The 22,646-nt window shown below is 46.7% G+C and overlaps 1 protein-coding gene across 1 annotated transcript in view; it reads left to right on the top strand.

The window, feature by feature from the left end:
* LOC8023319 (poly [ADP-ribose] polymerase tankyrase-1) overlaps positions 1-22,646 on the top strand; it is a 51,822-nt gene that overhangs the window by 12,810 nt on the left and 16,366 nt on the right. Inside the window, exons 6-17 of the mRNA XM_029986427.4 lie at positions 3,218-3,339; positions 10,741-10,832; positions 11,658-11,736; positions 11,795-11,906; positions 13,906-13,970; positions 16,041-16,192; positions 19,645-19,711; positions 20,231-20,423; positions 21,134-21,259; positions 21,522-21,754; positions 21,820-21,885; positions 22,563-22,639. Coding sequence (XP_029842287.2) covers positions 3,218-3,339; positions 10,741-10,832; positions 11,658-11,736; positions 11,795-11,906; positions 13,906-13,970; positions 16,041-16,192; positions 19,645-19,711; positions 20,231-20,423; positions 21,134-21,259; positions 21,522-21,754; positions 21,820-21,885; positions 22,563-22,639 — 1,384 coding nt within the window. The remainder of the gene's footprint in view (positions 1-3,217; positions 3,340-10,740; positions 10,833-11,657; positions 11,737-11,794; positions 11,907-13,905; positions 13,971-16,040; positions 16,193-19,644; positions 19,712-20,230; positions 20,424-21,133; positions 21,260-21,521; positions 21,755-21,819; positions 21,886-22,562; positions 22,640-22,646) is intronic.

Genomic DNA, 22,646 nt, shown 5'->3' with positions numbered 1-22,646 from the left:
CCTGTTGGTCGTGCGGGAAGATACGTCTGTAGCTTTGAGCTCATCTGTAGAGGTAGCGGGCTTGCGAGGAGGTCCTTGGTTTGGCGTTGGTGGGATTGTTGTAGATGCCCGAGTCTTCTTCTTGGTCTTCTGTGGCGGCCCCTTAGGCTTCGCACCTTGTTCGGCAACGCTAGGCGTTTCTTGGGCATCTGCAGTGTCCGTTGCACTAAAAGTAGCGCTTTTTGGAATTGTGTTCTCGTTCGATGGCGAAGCGAGCTTTGGTCCATGAACAAACTGCTTTGTTCTGGCTAGGGCTCTGAGGCGCACCTTGCAATTTACATAGTCTGCAGGGTGTTCACCACCGCAGTTTGCACACTTGACTGCCGTTTCTCCCGGGCAGTCCCTCGTTAAGTGTGGTTGAGCACACTTCTTGCACTTGGCGTCTCCTTTGCAATATTTTGCAACATGGCCAAGCACTTGACACTTGAAGCACCTGGTCGGCGCTTCGATGTACTCGCTGACCTCGTGTTTGGTGAATCCGAGGCTTATTCTGCATGGGCGTTCTGTGTTGGGGCGGAAAGTTAAGACTGCCTTGTCTGTTGGTTGGGCAGCTTCCCCAGGTTTACCTCGACGTCGGTAGAGTCGACGGGCTGCAATGACCCCGTCTTGCTGCAGGAACGTGGCCAGCTCGGCGTCCGTGTGCCAAAGGGGTACGCCTCTGATTATGCCACAGTTCTGCAGATATGTTCTGGGCACCGTGGCTTGAACGGGAACTCCGCCGAGGCAGCGAACCTTCAAAAGGCGGTCCACGGTGGCGGCTTCAGCGACTTCTACTAGAAGTCCGCCTCTGGCAGTGAAACGATGTCTTATTATGGCAGCCGCCGCCTCTGCGTTTACCTCGGCGCTCAAGCTCAATGGATTTTGATGTTGCAAACGATGTCCTTCATTTGCAGGCACAAAGAGGACAGGGATTCCAGTTGTTCTCTGACGGCGATGCTCAACGAGAACGAACCCCACAAGATCGCCCTCGATGAGCTCTTGTTCCATCGAGTCGCTCTCCGCCGCCAGTTGTTTGGCAGGTGTTAAAGCAGAATTGTCGCCTTCACCGCCGCGTCGTTTACCGAGAGTAGAGCGCGCGGATGGAGTGTCTTGAGTGACGTACGTGTCTTGAGTGACGTACGTGTGGTCTTCGTTTGGAGATGTCTGTGAAAAACATGAAGATCCGGTCGCAGATGCCAGTGCAGAAGTACCGGGTTGAGAGGTCATGTCGTATTTCGGGTTCCCCGAAGGGACCCTGCCGTGAGGAGCTGCAACCGGTTGACCCTGGCCACGGCTGGTGCTTTCGGGTCTCTTCTCCTTATGTCCGAGCGTATCCAAATGTATTCAAAGCTTGAAATACTCAAAAACGTGAGGGCAGAGAAAAGAACGGTAATTACTTCTTGAATCGTCGTCTTCCTCCTGCATTAGTATTATTCTCCTTTCGATGGCAACTCAGAAACCCCTACTCTTTTTTTTCTTCTTTTTCTTGATACTGATTTTGGTCATGGGTAGTGCTGATGGTGCCGTTTTCATTCATGTCAGTAGAAGAATGTGTGGTTTTCTTCTTTTTCTTTTTGTAAGAAGACAGATGGGATGGCAACTCAGAAACCCCTACTCTTTTTTTTTCTTCTTTTTCTTGATACTGATTTTGGTCATGGGTAGTGCTGATGGTGCCGTTTTCATTCATGTCAGTAGAAGAATGTGTGGTTTTCTTCTTTTTCTTTTTGTAAGAAGACAGATGGGATGGCAACTCAGAACCCCCTACTTTTTTTTTCTTCTTTTTCTTGATACTGATTTTGGTCATGGGTAGTGCTGATGGTGCCGTTTTCATTCATGTCATTAGAAGAATGTGTGGTTTTCTTCTTTTTCTTTTTTTAAGAAGACAGATGGGATGGCAACTCAGAACCCCCTACTCTTTTTTTTCCTCTTCTTTTATTTTTTTCTTGCTTTTGCTGCTAAACTCACGAGCAGGGGCACGCCGGACGGTGGACGGACATACGGACATGGCTAGCCCCTAAGGAGCTTCGCCTCTAAAAGATTTCCTCCTTCTGCCCCAGTGTCGGGTTAAAATCATCAGGGTAAACTTCCACTAGCTCCCTTGCATACTGACCGTAATTTCGGAAGTGATGTGAGAGTTGCAGGGCATCGGGATGAAAGACCTTTTGGATACAACAGTCCTCGTCGTTGTTGCGCAATTAAATTCCTTTTGAGGAGACTGGAGTTTGTGGGGTTCCTTCTGAAGTTCTGAGCATATTTTTGAAATGCCCGAAGTTTATTATAAGGACCCTGAGATATCTGTCCATTCATCTCCTTGCAAATGTTGGGTGGGGGATGGCGCCGTACTAGCGACAGACTTGTCAAACCCAAGTTTAGCTTGGGTTCGGCATTTACCGGACTTTCAGAGGGCAGTTTGACAAATGTTGCTGTGGGAGCATTGGATGCCGAAGCAGTTGTTGTGGCGTACCTAATAAAAAATTCCGAGGACACCTAAGCACTTCTTATGAGTTGTGAATGCGAAAGCATCCCTGGCTTGCTGGTGACTGCTGCGCCGCTGGGAGTGCGAAGCTCGGCGCGGCACGTGCTGAAATCCCGGGTCCTTTCATCATCGTCGTTGGTCTAGCTGCGGGTAACGGTTGACGACGTTAGACCTCAAAGCGTAACGTTAGGCCTAATGTCAGGCCAGCGCATACCCGCGTCCCCCCTCTCACGTCGAACAGCTGCGCGTACCGGTTAAGAATTTAGGTCCCGCTTCACTCGGGGGAATTTAGGTGTAGTTTATCGCTGGTACAGACAACGATACCGCCGGCTTTACTCGGATAATGCCGGATCGCTGCATGAGCCATTCAATGCTTTTGCATTAAAAACCATGGTCAGTTTTTACATTCCACATTGCGAACACGGCCAACAGAGGCGTGAGTATCCAGTCGCTGCGGCATAACACGAGACACGCAATGAGGGCCAGCTGGCCCGGCGTTTGGAGCGTCGGGTCCTTGCACCCCTAAAGCATGGGCAGCAGCGTTCATTTCTTGTTAAAGGCTCGGCATTAACTGGGTCCCCATCTCAGGGTCTGGGACTAGGTTTGCCTTCTAGAGGGGCGGCACGTCTAGGCCCCCGTGCAACAGCCGTGTTGCCGTGTGGGCCGCTCGTCACTCTAAGGCCCGAAGTGTCGATGGGGTCCCTGAGCCCGTTTGCTTTGCAGACGAGTCCCGGGGCCACGCCCTGCTGGAGGCTGCCCGACTGGGGGACCTGGCCCGGCTGAAGAAGGCGCTGACGCCCGACCTGGTTGGCTTCAAGCACCCCTTCACGGGGGACACGGTCCTGGTGAGTTTCCGGTCCTCTTCGGGGGCTCTGACGCTCAGACAAGGTTCTCGGCTCCTTCCTGCCAGACAAGGGGAGCCTTTGTTAAAGGGCAACTCCGGCCAAAACTCAAAATGAATTAATTAACTGGTATCGCTTTAGTGACACAAAATACGACCCCAGCCAAAATTTCACGTCCGGGGGATGCCGCATTCTCAACTAATGCCGATAATAAAAACGCGACCCGCCGCGAGCCGCTGCTCCTTAGCGGGCGGCCAGCGGGTTGCCGATCGCTAAAGCAACATTGGGTCGTGATGTCAACATCGTTCTCTTTTTCCTCCGTTCCGGGCGGGAGCACGGCGCAGCCGTCGCGCGCGCTTCTTTGTGCCGCTACCACCGCTACTTCGGCTTGTAATTGCGTGTTTAGCCGTTGCTTTTACCCGTAGCCCGCATAGCTTCGGTATAGCCTTTTGTTTATTTGCTTGTGAGGTCTCCTAGACTCGTTTTAGCGAGCAACTCGGTGCGCCCAAAACTGCCCAGCTGTTCCTCGAAAGATGCCAAGTACAACTTAAGCGCTGTGGGCTGCTCAAACAAGCCGCTGCGCAACCCGGAGGTGCTTTTTTCACAAGTTTCCAATGGATCGGAAATTGGAGAAAGTGTGGGTGAACGCTGTTCGACGAGTGGACTTAGGAAAGCCTTGGACGTCGACCCCCAGATCGAAGCTCTGCTCCGATCATTTTTCGCCGGAGAGTTACGAACGAAACCTACGGGTGTTGGTTGCTTGTGGCTTGTCAGCGAAGGGGTCGAGGCTTAAAAAGGATGCCGTGCCGTCGCTCTTTGCCCATCGTACATGTACAGAAAAGGTAAACATGATAACAGTATCCTGATCAATAAATAAAACAGTCATTGTGAAGTGCAGTGTTGAAGATTGAGCATACATGCTCCATTGAATGTCTGTTGAATGGGGAATGGTGGGCATGTAGAATACAACCACTAACTAGCTCCAAACACTGAAGTTTGTAATGAAAACGAAAACAATGTTCTGCTTTGCGTCACTGCTTGTTTACTACGCAATCTCGTGCGTAGTATTCAGGTCCGTAACGACTACTAGCGAACAGCCGGCGCGTGAAGCTCATGCAATATAAACATTTGCCTCCCAATCGTTCCAACCCGTTACGCAGCAGTATTAATTAACACAGGGGTGGAACGGCTGCGCCACTTGCGCCATTTTGCGCCAGACGCATATGTCTGCGCCATCCTGCGCCATCTTGCAGAAACTGCGCCACAGCCAGTACCTCGCGCCATTATGCGCCAGATCGCAAAACGTGCGCCAAGAAACTTTTTATTTTGTCTTGGTTTCGGTTTTATTGACTCGATTGGCAACAATGAGCGCGTTCAGCCTGGTCGGCCTTGCAATCCTTTGTTCTGTTTATTCTCCCTGTGTATCCCGAGTCGGAAGCGCGCGAAAAAACTCGGATTCTAAGCGCCACGCCACCTGCGACTGGATTGTTATTCTTCAACCATAAGCGGTTAAGCAAGTCGGCTGAGGTGAGGTCGAGTCGTTAAGCGTCAGATTGCCCGAGGCTCTGCGGCCCGGGATCCTGACGTCAGCCAGTTGAAAACAAATGAGCAAGATATTCCTTTTAGTGCTTCATCGTTAGAAGTTGGAACCGCATTCTCGCAAGATAAATCGTGATTTGATTGAACTGAAACGCGGTCCGATCCGAAACCTTTCAGGCCAGCAGCTCTTTTGCGAGTGATAGATCTGCTCGGCGTACCTTGCTCCTGCTTATCGCTTCAAATACGATAACTTCGTTAATCGTAGTCTGCTGCTTCGTAATCGAGTTGCACAATAGGATAAACGCGAAATTTGTTGCCCTGTTCCTCCGTGCAACTGCACGTCCATTGCTTGCGCACGTCATGGGGTTCGCACATATAATTACTATGTCGAGCACGTGTGGGTTGTGCGATAAGCAGTGCTGGTTTGCATTTTGAGCAGCTGAAAGCCGCTCGGAAAATATCAAGGACGCTATCTTGAGAAACAGGGTACTGGCTTTTTGATTCTCATTAAGGCTCACCAAGTTTCAAGTTTTCGCATCTGTTACACTGTTATCCCATCTATCTAGGTCCCTAACCATTCATGTTCATCTGTTCTGCTAAGTATGATTGAAATTGCTCCCGTGCTTGTCTAAGACGCAAGCTGAAGTGCAATGAAAACTGATCTGAGCTGCTCCTAGCCTGCTCCAGAACGTAGTTTTAGCTGCTCCGAACCTGCTCCAAAACAGCTGTTTCAGCTGCTCCCGTGGCTGCTCCCAGGTACATTTCATGAGTTCCACCCCTCTTAACATTGCGCTTGTGAATACCACAAGGAACTTTAAAGAAATCGTGAAAGTTAGGATTTGAAAGTTACAACTCTCTAATTTGCCCGAGTTCGACTGGAGGTAAATATAATATTTAAAAATGCAAAAAAAAAGGAAAAGGAAAAAAAACTTACCTTAGTCAAAAGTTACGAAGGAAAACTTAAAATCCTATGTATTCTAATAAAAAAAAAAAATTGTTGTGGGTGGGGGTGGGAATGCGGAAGGGAAAGAAAGTGTTCTCACCTTGCTAACGTTCTCTGTTTTCCTTTATCACCCACAAAATCTTTTGCTAGCTTTGAGAAGAAAATTACTGCCCAAAGAACTTTTTTTTTTTTTTTTTAGTGCGGCAAGTTTTTTTTTATTTGTACAAAGATTCACTACCTGGACGAACTTATGTGGTGAATTAGTGTCGTAGCTTACAAACTCGGCTTTTGCGCGCCTGAGGAAAAAATAACGAAAAAACGGACGTCTACAGCTTGACACACGTCTGTTCGGTTGTTGCGGAACGCGCCGGAGAGCCTCAAAGCTTCGTGTCTGGGACTGACCCGCCGCGCGAAAGCGCCAGCACTGTACGTCACTGGCAGCGCGGCGTAGAGCAATGCCGCTCCATCTACGGAGCCCCGATGACAATTTAGGCCTAGCGACGAGTGCGGGAGACCGCACGCACGCTGACAGCTGCCGAGTACGGCACCGAACGAGTTCACTCGTTTTCCAGTCGCTAGCTTTTGGGTATACAAGCAACGAGTACGGCACGACATAGAGCACGCGCGGCGGCGGCCGCCGAGTACGCCACCGAACGAGTTGACGGGTTTTCCAGTCGCTAGCTTTTGGGTATACGCACTAACTCTTGCTACATATGCTGGATAACTACCACATATACAGAATTAAAAGAAAATCAGTTTACCTTCTATCTTTAGACGACTAGCGCAACAGAGGTAGGTGCCGCTTGGACTGCGTACTCGCTGAACGAGAACGATCTTGGCGTCACGTCCACATAGCGGCTGATTTCCAGTGTTGCCGGAACCTCGAGCGGCTAGTTTCGGTTTTGTCGGCCGCGCCCCAAACAAAACTTTGAGACGTCGATATCTTTAAAACTACGCACAATAACGAGAAAAAAATTACACCTTGCAACTCAGGGGCGCTAACTGCACTAAAAACAGCCATAATCCCAAAATCGAAAGTATGGACCGGAGTTGCCCTTTAAGGAGCTCCTCAATCGGCACATAAAGTAACTGCTTGTCTGCCAAAGGTGTTTCCTCTCTTTTTTTTTCGTGCATTGGACATTAGATTTTGTGGTGATAGCCAAAAGGTGCTATTTGCACGGGGTCACATTGGTACAATTGAGCCCCATTAGGCCTTCTGTGCGGCGTGCTCTTAGAGGACTGCAGGGTGAGCGAATCATTGCTTCTCGCAAGGCTGACGTGAGTGATGCAGCGTCATCGAGCTCCGATTGGAGGGTCGCTCCGAAAGGGTGCAAGAGGGCAGGATCACGAGCACAAAAATCTTTCTGCTTCTTTAACTGTAGCCACGCTTGTTCGTTGATTTAATAGATGCACACTTGTCATTGGGGTGATATTTTTCAACGCCTTTGCGGGGACATGAAGAAATCTGATCACTCGCAACAAATAATAGGCTTTTTAAATATTGTACCTTATTCTTGATGTTTTTTTTCAATAATCAGCATATGATTATTATATATGTCACAAAATTACAGTATGTATATGTATTCGGCTGTTGTTTTAATTTTTTTTTTTTTCAAAGCCTTTTCGAAGATTTTAAATCTTTTTTAAACTTAAAGGGGCACTGACACCCCAAAGGTAGTATTATTTTTTATTGTCTAAAACGATGCAAGTTATAGTGATAGACACGCAAAAAGAAAACGCAACGCAAAAAAAAATTCCCCGCTCGCGCCTTTTTATTTTTGTTGTTTATATTTCCCACGGTCACCTCCTTGCTTCTTTTGATCGGTGACGTCAAAAACCAGGAAATTTAGAAGTTTTGTAGGCAACATTTGTATAACATTTAATAACGGCAATCGTAAAACATGTTTTTTAACGCAATTGTGAACGCACTACTGCCCATCTTTTTGAAATACCAAAAATCAGATATCAGCGTGATGTCGCTTCCTGGATTTGTATCCTCCCTCGGAAAACTTGGCGGCGCTCGAGCAGAGGCTTATCGGCGAGTCGGAGAAGAAACGGGTTTTTTCCCGTATTGGCGCCCTTCTATCCTGCCTGATCATTTCATCCTCGCTTCGGGTCACGGTGGCAACATGGAGCAAAGGTCCGAAAGAAAGTCGTCGCAGGAGACTGCAAAATTTGACTCACTGCACTAGCACGTATCGCGCGGGAACTTCAAATTCTGCATTTAGAATTTTTTTTTTTAATTCAGAAATACTGAATTCCCAAGTATCGAATTTTGAGGGTAATGTCCCGGCATCGTTTTCAATCGTTGCAGATAATAAAAAAAAATATGATTTTTATGTGTCAGTGCCCCTTTAATTTATTGCACTCATACAGTGCTCTGCCTTGACTCGAGTACAGCATGTTCCCAAAAAAATATTTAGTGTTTTTTAATCGCAAAAATAAACTATGCATTGCCGAATGCTCATTTTCTGCCCAAATGTAGTGCTAGAGGTCTGAACCAGACGCCAAAGTTTCAGCCCTAACCGTTGTCTTAGTTTGAAGTCATAAATGATTTTTAGAAATTGCAATGGAAAGTGGAGCCCATTTTTGTCCGTTTTCGATAACTGGTGCCATAGAGCTTCACATGTTCGAGAGTTTGGTCGGTTGCCATGCCATAGAGCTTCACATGTTCGAGAGTTTGGTCGGTTGCCATTTTTCCATCGAAAATTTGAGAAAATCACTTATAACTTTTAAATAAAATAACGGCTAGTGCTTAAACTCGGGCACCTGGTTCGGACCGCTTGAGCCACATTTGGATGGAGAATGAGCTTTCGGCTGTGCATAGTTTATTGTTGCAATGAAAATAATGTCATAAAAGTTTTTGGGGGACACCCTGTAGTTACCTGAAATCCAATGGTTATTACCTCATTTTTTAAAAGAAAACATGGTTCAGTTAAACAAGTACAGTACAACCTCAGTATTATTTTCGAGGGACCAAGATAAACACCACGTGATCCCAGACGGTGTAACCGACGAAGCAAGTCACACCGAGCAAATTATTTCACATGAACTTTGACAGCACGCAGGACTATTATATTTAATCAAATAGAAGTCTTCCTTTTGTAATGGTAATTTAAAATTAGGAGTCTATCTAAATTGCAATCAAAAAATGTTGACGTATAAGAATGAGCAATATTTCTGAGCCCATTGAGCTAACCCAAATGCTGCCTCGCATTAGCCACTGCTCCTAGCATGCCAATGAAAAGCGGGGAAGCTGAATGCTTGCGCCGCTATGCAGCAGGGAAGTTCGAGGTCTGTGCACTGCATGTGGTGCATGATTATGAACTCGGAACTGAATGCAAAATGAAACTAGCAGCGGGGGAGGGGGGGAACCAAACATAGCATGACTGGGGTAACCAAACCTTCGAGTTCAGCAGAAATGGTCAGCCTCAGTTGTTTCCAAGCCTGATTGAAGGTTATGGCCAAGAATCAGCAAGCGTGGTGCAGAGAGACAAAGAGGTGAAAATAAGGGGAAGCGGAGAAAAAGTAAGAGGGCAGCCGCAGCCTGGCGGCCCAATGCATGATTGTACAAAGGTGATGCTCGACGCGCTCACCGGTGCAGTACGGTGAAGCTTGATGCGATGACGCCGCCCAGGCCCTGACATGAGGATATGTGATTTACATGGTAATCGCAATACTATTAATAGAAATGGAAGACTCTGGCTCTGTCTTACCATAGTATTTGTGAAACAGTCGTTTTGCAGAGTGTGCTTTTGTGACTTCTTACCTCACAACAATGGCAGAGTCATTGTCTCTAAGATCAGACGACGGCACGGCGGTGCGGTCATTGAGTGAGTTTTAGCTAGGGTGACTAGGAACGCTGTGAAATAAATATTTATATGCAACTTTTCCTAAAAATGAGAGCCTCCTTTTTCCATGATGCCTTACTTGCATTGTCATCCAGGATTGTAATGCCGTGGATCAAGTGCAGAGTGACCACATACTTGCGATCATGACAGATGTCATTTCAGAAGTGCGGGTTGTTATTTTTGTTAAATATTCTTACTAGAAAAGTTTTCCGGACCAGACAACATCCCCTGCTAATTTCTTAGGCGATAGGTAAAGTAGGTTGTCCAATATTTCATCATTATATTCAAAGCGTCTCTTTCAAAAGACACTGAACTTCCAAGGTTCCCAGAAACGCTCTTTTTAAAATGCCTGGATAGGATACATGAAAAATAAAAAAAATAATTAATCCCCTCTCTGCAAAGAAAAAACAACAAATTCTCGTTCGCTTGATTATGCTGACAAGGACCGAAAAGCGCAATCTTATCCAGACACATAAAAAAAATATATATATTGTTTTGGGAGTTCAGTTTTTCTAGGAGCGATTCCGAAACATGCTTCTATTTTGGGGTCAATGTCTCAAAATACCTGTGGTCAAAGCTACCCTTTGGAATGTGCAGGTGATGACTGCTGGCATTTTGAGATGTTATTAACACTGAGATGAAAATCCACATGGGGTAGTAAAGCTTAGTCGCAAACATCATCAGCCGCTGTCACTCTTCTGCACGCCGCTTTAAGCCAGAGCGTGTAAATCATCTTCTAATGTTTGATGTGTTTCAAAGTTTGTCAAAAAATTTGCTGTTTTGCAGGTTTTAAGGGTGGAAGTCAAAACTCACACACAGTAAGACTAGAAAGATTAGAAATTTTAGAAGTTTGGTTGTATACTGTGCAACATTATGTTTTGAAAAGGCTCGCACCATCTCTAGTTAGTGTGATCCGCCGTTCACAGTTAATAAAAGAAGAGAAGGTCTGGTGGCTTTGCTGTTTGTGTTGCAAGGTTGTGTCCAGACGCTCCCCAGGGGTCCTTTACGTTGGTGGACCTCAATGGGGCCACTTTGGATGTTCCTGCTAAATGGACTGGGGCCTGTTTGCAGCACTTGGCCGTGTCCTGTGGGAGCCCCAAGCGCAAGCAGGTGGTGGAGCTTCTGCTCCGCCGCAACGTCCCGGTTGATGAGCCAAACAAGCTGTGAGTGCGCTCCCAAGTCCCCTGAACTGCCAACACTAGCAATTTTTGGCTGACCTAAAGTGAATGTTCTGCCTGTTAGCTAAGGTGTCAGCATAATCATATGCTTTCTGCAAGGTTTCCATGCATTCTATACCTGGGACCATTCTTGACCAGTCTCTCCGCGCTTCTTTTATAATGGCCCAAGTCTTGAGGCTTCCTTCAAATATGGCCGACTGTTTTCTTCTTTTCATTCCAATGTTTTACCGCACCTTGTGGTGTGTGTCGTCTTGGGGCTTCTATAACGAAGTCGCACAGAGAAATTGGCACCGACGTTTCCGTTACTTAAAGTGCCAAAACCTTTGATGCCAACGCCTTGGTATTGAGTCCCATCTTTTATGAATGAACAGACGCAGATGGATAATGATGAGTATGTTAACCAGTAGAACATAAGTGAACGTAAAGTGCAATGGGCTAGCTTATTGTCCTGTTTACGTCGTGTCCCTGTCTTTTTTGCATTATTTTATATGTTTAACTATGATGAATCAACTAGCCCAGCAACGTACCTTACTAAGTTATTAAAACATTTTCTCAAAGAAAGTTTTTTGTACTCACTACATTCTGGGCATTGATTCTTGGTGACACATTTAAGCATTTGTTACTTGACTGCGTACTTGACTGTGGTCGAATATTTAAATAGTACCAAACCGGCATCTTTCGGATCAAATGCGAGTGAGTTGCTCGATCTGGTTCGTATTAAAAATTGGGAGTATTTGCTCACCCTACCTTGGAACGGCGTTGAGAGTTGCGTGCCCCCGAGGCTGAGGTGGGGCACGTGGCCGGCTGCAGGTCCCTGACGCCCCTGCATGTGGCCGCGGACAAGGGCCACACGGACGCGGTGGAGCTCCTGGTGAAGAGCGGCGCCAAGGTGGGTGTCTTCGAGATAAGGGCGAGCTTTTCTACAACGGCGCTCTTCCCGGGGGCAGGTGAACGGCGGCCAGGCTGCACTGGACCGGTGCTCTGGAGACGCGTGCCGACTGCTGCTGATGGCGTGTGGCTCCGAGTCGGGCACGGCGGGCTCTCAGCCGGCAGCGCCTGGTGAGCTTTCGGGTTGTCGGAAGTGGGTAGACCTCCTTGGTACGGGCTGCCCCCGAAATTGGAAGACGGATGTGCTTGAGCCTGGAGAGAAACTACAGTGTGCTGTTTCGTTATTTTCTATGTGCCTTCTGGGGACGGGCACTTTCTCTCCGGATGCTCGAAAGCAATTCTAACCTTTCTGCTGCAGCCTTGCCAAACTCCACGAGATGAGGTATTCTTGCTTGTCGTGCCTGCCCCAACAAAAGGTTGGCCCGTGCAACGTAAAAGTGTAACGTAATTTGGTGTTGTGGCCATACTTGGGTAGTAATTCAATTTCAGTAATTGAATTACTCTAATTTAATTACTTTTGCAATTGTAATTAATTACTTTTGGCTAAAAGGAATTGCAATTTAATGGTACTTTCTAGCGTCAGTACTTGGAAAATTTCCAGCAGAATTACAATTACTTTTGTGAGACTTTGCGGTGCCAACGGAACCTCTCTCAAAGCCTTGGCGCTCGCGCAAGTGACCTAGCTTTTGGTGAAACACTCGCACACAGACACGCACTCGCCCAGAAGCACAACAAAAATAGCATCACTTTGTTTGTTGTTTTGTTGCTTACACTGCGGGCTGGGAGAGAATCCTCTTTGGAGCCTACTTCAACAGTGCCGTGTGGCACCGTCTGCAGTGCGAGCAGAAAACAATATCGTAAACATGCCAAAATATTGAAAGAAGCAAAATTGGACTTCAGCTTTCAGCCAAGGTTGGGCATTTTAATTGTCTATTAAGATATTTTTCTTTTTCTGCCACTTTTTTATGTCTCTCTTCCAGTACTGTTGCATATTTGTTTCTTTCTATTATTTTCAAGCTTATTTCCTTCTGGTTTTACTTCGTATATTATTTACTTAAGCATTTCGGAGACTAACCTCACACCCGTGAATATCGTCACCATTAATTCGGGAGCTCCGATTCGGTTCTGATATATTTCTAAGCCATTATAATTTCAACTCAATGTAAATAATTTACAATAACATGAAACATTTGTATGGGAACGTGGTCATATTAGCACTTGTGCATTGTAGTAGTTTTATATTTACACTATTAAAATATTCAGATAGGACTAATTGTTACATTTTTATTTTTCTGGCTAACAAAAGTGTGTCAACCCAATATTATTTTAGCGATCTGGCGTCTTCGAGTAAATGAACTAATTTATTATTATTTATTGAGAATATAAGAATGCAGGACTTCATTACCTCAAACTGTCAAGTTCTATCATCAATTTAACGAAATTCACAAAAGGAAGGTACAATACATGGAAGGTACAATACATATACAATGAACAAATGCGTTGCTTTCTAAACAACTTTTTTAAATTTATATGGCCCAAGTGGGGTCGCTCTCAGAAATGAGTAATTGTAAAGTAACTGCATTACTTTTGAAAAGTAATTTGTAATTGTAATGAATTACTTTTCACATAGTAGTTAGTTGTAATTGTAGTTAAACTACTTTTGGAACAAAGTAATTGTAATTAAATTAAATCTTGGCAGTGCTTTACCCTTGTATCTGTTGTGTGAAGAAAAATGAGTGGCCGGTAGCATGTGCCACCATTTAAACTGAAAGGCTCTAGCTGTGATCACGTATTTGGTCTGGAATAATGGCGTCAATCTGCACATTTGTTAGAAATGCATGTAAAGGTCAGATGTGTAAATTTTTTAAAGTCATTCTAGGCAGAAAGGAAGCCCTGCTATACACCCAACGTTTCACTCGTCTTTTTTTAGGCTTATAGGCTTATGATGGTGTGTCATTGGACTTTGAGAAGGGCACTAGGCTGTTTGTAAGAGGAGCACTAGAGATTTTGGCGACAGATTGAGGCACGTGGCTCGCTTGTCACTTTGACATCGACATGAGGCGGCTCCCCGAATGGGGCAGGCTTTGACGTTGGTGGTAATGGGGCGAGAGCCTCCGAGGGGGCGGTGGGCCTGCCTGCCTGACGCTTGGCACATGTTGCCTGTGCACAGAGCGAGGCCCTGCTGAGATGCAGCTCCTGGAGGCGGCCAAGGCGGGCAATCTTGACCTTGTACGGGTGAGTGCCCCAGTGTGCGGGACCTAGGCTATTCCTAGGCAGGTTCTAGGCTGCCAGGGTGCTTGTGGAATATCCTCAGATATTGTGAGTTTGACTGGGCTTTTGCAGCAGGAGACTGCCTCTTCTTGAAAGTTTTAAAATCTAAACCAGTTAGTACTGATTCACAAAAAAAGAAGAAAAAAAAAAGAAAGACGTTTATAATTCTCTGTAATGCCACATTAGAGCACAGCTCTTGAGGAGGAGGAGGGGAGGGTATGCCCCTCCTTCCCCTCCTCTCCTCTTCTTCTGCACCCCTCCCATTTAGCAGGAAATTTTCGCTAAATTTCCCGCTAAACTTGGCGGGCAAACTTTTCTGCTAAATTCAATAGGAAATTTTTCCTGCTAAAATATTTTTCCATTACATTTATTTGGGAAATTGTTTTGCTAAATTTAGCAGACTTTTTTTTTTCTTTTTTTAAGTTAAGCGGTAAAATTTTTCCTTTAAATTTAGCGGCGAAATTTTACGCTAAATTTAGTGGGGAATTTTTTTTGCTAAATACAACTCAACATTTTTTTCTCCAGCCGGGAAATTTTTTGCTAAATTTAGCAGGGACATTTTTTCGCTAAATTTAGCAGGAAAATTTTTCCACTAAATTTAGCGGGTAAATTTTTTCCTCATTAAGTTTAGTGATGAATTTTTTTTGGTAGATTTAATGAGGCTTTTTCTCTGCTAGATTTAGTGGTAAAAGTTCTCTGTTAGTTTTAGCGGTGAAAGTTTTCCACTAAATTTGGCGGGGGAAATTTTTCCTGCTAAATTTAGCGGTTAATTTTTTCCGCTAGATTTAGCGAGGAAATTTTTCCGCTAGATTTAGTGGGGAAGTTTTTCCTCTAAACTTAGCGGGGAATTTTTTCAATCATTTTTTTACGCTAGATTTAGTGGGCAAATTTTCCCGCTAAATTTAGCGGGGAAATTTTTTCTGTTAAATTTAGTGGAATTTTGAAGTTGGTCGAGACAGTTGGCAACTTCCACGAGATTGGCGGCATCCTGTGGCTAGAACAGAAAGCTGTCGAAACGGTTAGCCCAGCAGTGTGTTTGAGTGCATGAGATATATACGGCATGTGTTGGTGAAAACACACAAAGCCGCAGAAGCAGGTTTGAAAACATGCGTCGAAAATTGCTGATGGTAATATGCCACATGACACAGTCGGCATGAACACGACACTGGTGCTTTTTCTTATTTCATCAATAGCCGTTTATAATCTGAAACTCATTCATTATTTACCGCCTAGGTTAGTGCCCAGTATAAGCACGTTACACTACTATAGTAGTCTTGGTCACAGCTCTCTAGCTGCAAAAAAAAAAATAACAGGAGGACACTCAAGACCGCTTACGTGTGGGAAGGCAAAACGATTATAGTCCCGCAGGAGAAATGCTGTCGAGTAATTTTTCTACACGTATAAAAGTTTAGGATGACGTCCTAGAGATCGACGCCAGGTACGGCGTCTAGGACGACCTCTAGGACGAGGACGTTCTCAATGACGACTTCTAGGACAACCTTAAGGACGACATCGAGAGTGATGCCTAGAGGCAACGTCTAGGACGACCTCTAGGATGACATCAGAAACTATGTTTGGGGCGATTTCTTGGATGACCTCTAGGACGACCTTAAGGAAGACGCCTAGAGGACGTCTAGGACAACATCGAGGGCGACGTCTAGGACGATGTCGAGAACGATGCCTAGAGGACGACGTCTAGAGGACGTCAAGGACGGCGTCGTCCTTGAGTATACGAGTGAGGTTGCGCGTGCTTGATGACATATTTTTATGGCCATCTTTCGTGCACAAAGACACCGCTTTTTCACACAATGGGACAAGTAAGGCTTTCACCTTGAAAAAAGGACAGTTTCTTGTTTGTGCCTTGTCTTCTTCTGTACGTTTCGAGGCTTACCACACTCGGGCTCGAATTGCAAAGAAAAGGCTGGGATGTGGAGAGCTTTGGCTTGTCCGGAGTATCCCCACAGAGTGAGTGTCCCTCGAGAAAGCATGGCACCGAAGCTGTGTAACCTGATCGTGCACTTGCGGTACCTGCAGAGCCTGGTGGAGGCGGACGCGGATGTGGTGAACTGCCGCGACGTGGACGGGCGCCAGTCGACGCCGCTCCATTTTGCGGCAGGGTACAACCGGGTGCCTGTGGTTGAGTTTCTGCTGCAGCGGGGTGCAGACGTCCACGCCAAGGACAAGGGGTGAGCCCGCCTTGCAACAGGCGTACATGTGAGGCAGCCATTGAAGGGGCACCTCCACCTCCGCACTGCGTCGGTTTCCAGAAATTGCATTTCTTGGCTGTTTTTCCAACGGTAGGTACTGTAAATATTGCTTTGCGTGGGTCTGACCAGCCGTTGCAGCTGTTATCTCTCTCGTACTACGTCGTACGGCCAAAACATTCCTGGTACTGGGTGTCGTGCATCGATTGAGTACAGCCTCTTTGATTCATGTCCAGAAACTTAACTGATGTTGTGAATGAGATCTCGCCACGAATCGTCTGCTGTGGCTACGCTTTTTGTTGGCTTGTGTGACATGTGAGGGGTCAGTGGTTTGAGGCCTTGGCCACGGAGGCACATTTTAGACGAGGACAAATACAAATTTCTCCACTTCCATCCTGCTAGGAGTTTGTGACACTCCCCTGCATGGTCCTATGCTCCGTGCAGTTCCAGCTTTGCCTGCAATGACTCTTTGCTGAAATAAAAAAAACTGGTGCAGGACTTCTTCAAGCGCATGAAATTTTAGAGTAAGAGTGCTCATGTACATATCAATTACCAGATTGCACTTCGCAGACACGTGTGAAGCACTTGTATTAGAGTTTTGCTTATCTCTTTAACAAGTCTGGAGGAGTGGACAGACTAGTTGGCTCATGGGAGAGTGTGCCGTCTATGAAGCGCTTGGGAAGGCTCGTCCTGCTGCTTCTCGCTCCTGTATACCATAAAGTCCTGAAAGACAGTAAGAGTGGTTTATGAACAGAATCTGTGGGTTTCCTTCACTGCAGAGTTTGAAAATAACCAATTGCTGTCATTTATGGGAAGAAGCCAGCAAATGGCAAGGCAGAGATAGCATAGAAATCTCAGCAGAAATCCCATTTCTAAGCCAGAATGGTATCAGTGCCTCATTGTTCCCTGCTGTCCTCCCATAAATGCCACCGATAGTTTGCTATGTGCCCTGCGGGAGAGTTAGACACTCGAGAAGGCTCTTTACCCTTTGCATTACTTTACGGTAAGTTGCTCCATATCGGCGTGGTTTTTCTTGATCTTAATCCTCCGTCTTCATAGTGCAAAGATTTTCACGAGTTCCATCAACGTTCACTTCTTGTAAGCAATTCCCTGGTCATCATCATCTATAGCCAGGCAAAATCTCAAAGACTGACTCTGACTGGTGTTGGTTTTAAGGCAACTGACTGGCTAGTGATTAGAGTTGGCAACAGTACGCCCTGCACACTTCCTCGTCGCCGCCTTTACGACTCTTGCAACAAAAGAATTCCTGTCTTCTTTCTTTTTTTTTTTTTCTTTGTATTTCTTGCTGCCAAAAATTCAGTGTCCTCCTCATGCCTATTGTAACTTTACGCCTGCCTAGACAAGAAGCACATGAGAGGCTAGGAGATTAAAAAAAAAGAGGGGTACAAAGCAAAAGAAAGGAGGCTGCCACGGCCAGGCAGCCCAATGTGCCGCGTCAGTTTTATCTTGTAGTTTTTGGACGTAAAAACTAGGAAGGCAGACGCGACGAACGGGAAATTAATTCAAATACAGGCAATCCTCTGCAATTCAAAGTCGCTTTATTCAAATTTTTGGTTAGTTCGACACATAGATGCACTCCCAGCAATCATACATACAAGTCTAAGAGAAAAAAAAAAAGAAAACAAAATGCACGGCAATTCAAAGCTTGACTTCTAGGTCTGGCTAATTTGAAGGATTTTTTTGTGCGGTCCAGAAGTCTCGTAACTTTGGAAGCACAAAAAGGCCTCATGATTATGCCGGCCACTCCTAAAATGCAGCCATGCATGCTTTATTGCTTTATCTACTGTTGGCGTGGTCAAGAAAAGAACAAAGAAATGCGGCCAAGCGAAGCCAACATGGCAGCATGTGCACCTTGGCATCGTCTCTACGTAAAGCATCACCCCCTTGGCCGCACATGCACATGGCCAACAAAGCTGGAATTGAGTTGGCTAGACCTTGGAGGTGTTTAATCCGTCTAATACATTGATGTTAACAAACACGTGGTCTGTGATCTACTTTCGGAGAGTGAAATTGTGCAAGTGGTTAAGCTTCGGAACGATTGTGTTGCTTTTCATGCCGAGTGCCGCTGATGCATGCAGAGGCTGCGTTGGCCATGCTAGAAGTAGAGCGTTTCTATAGAACAGAACTTTGACGACACCCATACATAAAGAGCACTTTTCGTAACACTCCCACATCAACAAAAAAAAAAAAGTCACAGACTTTATATTATAAGTAGGGTGTGTATTTTCCGGTTTTAACCGAAAAACACCGATAAACATCCGTCGGTGACGAAAATATAAAATCGGCTAAAACCGAAAAACACCGGTGGTTGGATATTTTTGCTCTGGTTAAAACCGAAAAACACCGGCCGTTGCTAGTTTCCGACCTAGCGCAACTCTTTCCCCATAGAGGTTTGTCAAACGTGTTATCTCGTGGATCCTGCATTCTTCCAGTGTTTATACATGGCTTGCAGGTGGCGTCAGTCCGCCCTCCTTTCTGGGGGTCAAAAGCGTCTGGTGAACGCAGTGGAAGCTAAGCTCTCATGCGCCTTTCCCTTATTGTGTCTCCCATGGCCCCCTTTTGTGAAAAAATTAACACAGTGGAGGGTAGGCTCTCACGTGCCTTTTCCTTATTGTGTCTGGCCAAGTGATGTCGGTGCAAGCCATATATTCAGAGGTTGCTGTGGTTCCTGGAAGACACTGCCAACGTCCGTGTCGCACAGGAGCGTGCGTTTTCATAATTGCGGGTTGCGAACCGCAAGAAACGTGCTGCCATGACAGCAGCACGTTCCTTGCGTGTAGATGCAAGCATGAAAGTATACTTGCATCTACTATAATAACCAAGTGTGAGAAATAGTTGCTTCCTAGAGAAGAAGCGTATGAACTATGTGAATTAAGTTGGAACTCTCTGTCTGTGATCAATCGCTTTTTTTTTTTCACCGATATTCACCGATTTTAGCCTCGTCGCGAGACGCTTCACCGAAATACACCGGTGTTTTGAAAATAAATAAACACCGAAAAACATCCGCCGATTTTTCTCACAAATAAACACCGGAAAGTACACACCCTAACTATAAGCGAGTACTCCGTAAAAAAAATAAACATGATTTCATAATTTTTTTAAATACTTATTTAATTTAGTTTGAAGCATTTTGGTGTCCATGTCCACTTTGAATTCCCGAGGGTCGACTGTATCCCCATGAATTCCCTATGGAACTTATGGGGATACAGTCCCATGAATTCCCATAGGATGCTGGTCCCATGAATTCCCTATGGGAATTCATGGGACCAGCATTTGTGAACGTAGTGTAACAGGCGGGGAAACGAGTAAACTGATAACATATCAGCGGGAAAGTTTCCTGTTGGGGGCAGACTGGGCATTGGGCCTCGCATGATAGCGACATTACAGATTTTTCACAGTTGCTTCTATTGCAGAGGCCTGGTGCCCCTACACAATGCCTGCTCGTACGGACACTACCAGGTGGCAGACCTGCTCGTCAAGGTGGGTACCTTCTTGTTTGTCAACTTTGGAGCCCTTCACATTCTCTCCCGCAGTCTCCTGTCACTGCTCACCTTGAGTATTTTAGGCACGAGATTGCTGTTCACTCAAGAATCCTTCTCTATACGCACAACTATTCCGGAGAATAACTCAACATTAGGAAGTGTCTCACGTTTAAAAATGAAGCAATGAAGCAAGTCTTCATTGCTTCAACGAACCTTCGTGAAAATACTCTGCAGAAGTTGGCGGATCTAAATGTGCCATTTCCCAGTCTCTAGTTTTTCAGAAAAAGGAAGTAATTTTTGGGGCCAGGTCCCTCCTCAATCTCGCTAAACTTTTGGTGCGGGTAAAACTCCAGGAAAGAACGCACGTGCGCGACTCAGACGTTGGCTGTGGATGGTCGAGACGAGAAAAGCCAGCGGACCGGCTGCACCCCATGTTTCTTTTCCCGATTGGACGTGGGGTGTGCTGCAAGTGGAGGCTTGGTCAGAGTAATCCACATGGGCTGTGCCCTCCTTGCAGCACGGAGCCAGTGTGAACGTGTCGGACCTGTGGAGGTTCACGCCGCTGCACGAGGCGACGGCCAAGGGGAAGTGCGACATTGTAAGGCTGCTGCTGGAGCACGGGGCAGATGCAGCCAAGAAGAACCGGGACGGCAACACGCCCCTTGACCTGGTCCGGGAGGGCGACCAGGATGTAGCAGACCTGCTGCGAGGTGGGTGCCGCTGCACGTTGGATGCACAGTCGGAGCAGTTGCTTCCCCACACTTCATTCCTACCGTCGTGGCTTGGGAACGGGGGCTCTTAAACTGGGCTCTGAGGGACGTTAGCCAACCTCATGGGCCTCCCGAGCTCCCAAATTTTCTCAACCGTCCCTGCCCCTAACTAAAGTGTTTCTCCACTTTAAGTACTATATTAGCATATTTGAGCCACCCATTGATGCATACTAGCCAAACGCATCCCAGTAAGTGCATTACCGTTTACGATATTTGTAGGTTTCTCGGCTGCTTTGCTGCCTCGGTGCCGAAACTGGATGCTTTGGAAAAAACAAAAGGGCTGCATCTTGGTTGGGAGAAAGGGGGCCCCTAACCTTACCCCTACATTTCGGTCGGACGAAGGATACGAGGCTAAAACACAAGAGCCGGGAAAGTTGGAGGTGGCAGCCGGAGATTGGGACGGAGAAAGAACGACGAATCAGGTCAACAGATCTTGTTTCCTAGCCGACCTAGTTGGGAATCTCTCAAACGGGGAAACACGGGAATCAAGTTGGTTTGGTATACTTGTGAGGGTCCATTGTATGCCAGTGTTGTGCATTGAGGTGGTGTTCCTGGGGCATGCACTTCTGAGGCCTCGAGAGCAAACTGATGGGACGTTGCAAATAGCGCTGCCTTGTCCGGTCGTAGTGAGTGGGGGGGTGTGTGTCTAGGCGACGCTGCCCTGCTGGATGCAGCCAAGAAGGGCAACCTGGGCCGGGTGATGCGGCTGGTGACTGCGGACAACATCAACTGCCGGGACGCTCAGGGCAGGAACTCGACACCCCTGCACCTGGCAGGTGAGTTCTTCCTTGTGTGGGGCCAGTGTGCTCGGCACAAACAGCCCTTGCTAGAGCCACCAAAGCGATGCAGTGGAGGAAGTGGTGCTGCCCAGAATTAAAGGAACACATTTTAAATAGCAATTAAATTGTGGTTTACTAAATAGAAGGCATAAATTGGCTACATTTGGGAGACACAGACAGCTGGTCATGTAGTTAAGTGTGAATAGAGGGTACGAAAGAGAAGCGACAGACTTTGGAGCAGCGGTCTCATCCCCCCCAGCGGGCTACAACAACCTGGAGGTGGCGGAGCTGCTGCTGGAGAAGGGGGCCGAGGTGAATGCGCAAGACAAGGGGGGCCTCATCCCACTGCATAATGCCTCCTCGTATGGCCACCTGGACGTAGCTGCCCTGCTCATCAAGCACGGCACGCTGGTCAATGCCACGGACCGCTGGGGCTTCGGCCCACTGCACGAGGCTGCCCAGAAGGGGCGCACCCAGCTATGTGCCTTGCTGGTGAGTGCTGACCTCGGACAGATCAAAGGGCACCCCCGCCGGAACACGCCTGCTCCTCTCTGCAGCTGGCCCACGGTGCAGACCCCACCCTCAAGAACCACGAGGGACACACGCCACTCGACATAGCCGTCGTAAGTGCCCACGCTGGATGACCTGGCTTCTGCTTTCTGTCATGCGTGTCGAAATCTGAGGCAATTATTGGAACCTGATTGCGAACCGTGTTGAGTACTTTGTAGAAATGGGTCTTGCTGTTCGTGTACCTTGGAGGAACACCTTCAGACTATTTTGCTTGCTCGAAGTTAGCTTGTGCTCCTCACGACAATGACCTGCAACTCAGCTTTCTTGTCAAGCGATCGAGGTTTCACGATTAAGAGAAGCATGTGCCGGGGTACTGGCCACATTTGCAAGAATGCCGCCTGCAGTGGGTATTAAATAATATAAAACACTGTGCTCATTGTTGCTAGGCAGATAGGATTCGTACAAGGAATTTGGTCTCGTATTGCGCAAAAAAACTGGATCTCGAGTTTCTATTTGCATCATTATAATCTTGTTCAAAGGCAACTTTTAAAAAGACCAATGACTGAGAGATTTGAAAAAGTATCTTTCTTGACGAAATTTTTTTAATGGACCAACGGCTCGAGCTTTATTTTGTTCTCCTAATTTGGACGCGGGGAATATGCAGTCCGAAAGAAATGACGGCTAATTAATGGGCTTTGCGAATCGTCGGTGGTTGCTGCTGGTCGTGAAAGTATATCCCAAATAAGTTGTGATTTGGGAGCGTGGATGCAGAGCTCTGGGAACCTCGCAGGCGGAGGATGTGCGCTGCCTGCTGACGGACGCCATGCCCGCACCAAGCCCCGTGTGCACCCCGGTGCCTGCCTCCAGGTGGGCC

Source organism: Ixodes scapularis, unplaced genomic scaffold (genome assembly GCF_016920785.2).
Source record: "Ixodes scapularis isolate PalLabHiFi unplaced genomic scaffold, ASM1692078v2 PGA_scaffold9__187_contigs__length_104089568, whole genome shotgun sequence".
Lineage (NCBI taxonomy): Eukaryota > Metazoa > Arthropoda > Arachnida > Ixodida > Ixodidae > Ixodes > Ixodes scapularis.
This window is presented reverse-complemented; position numbering and strand designations above follow the sequence as displayed.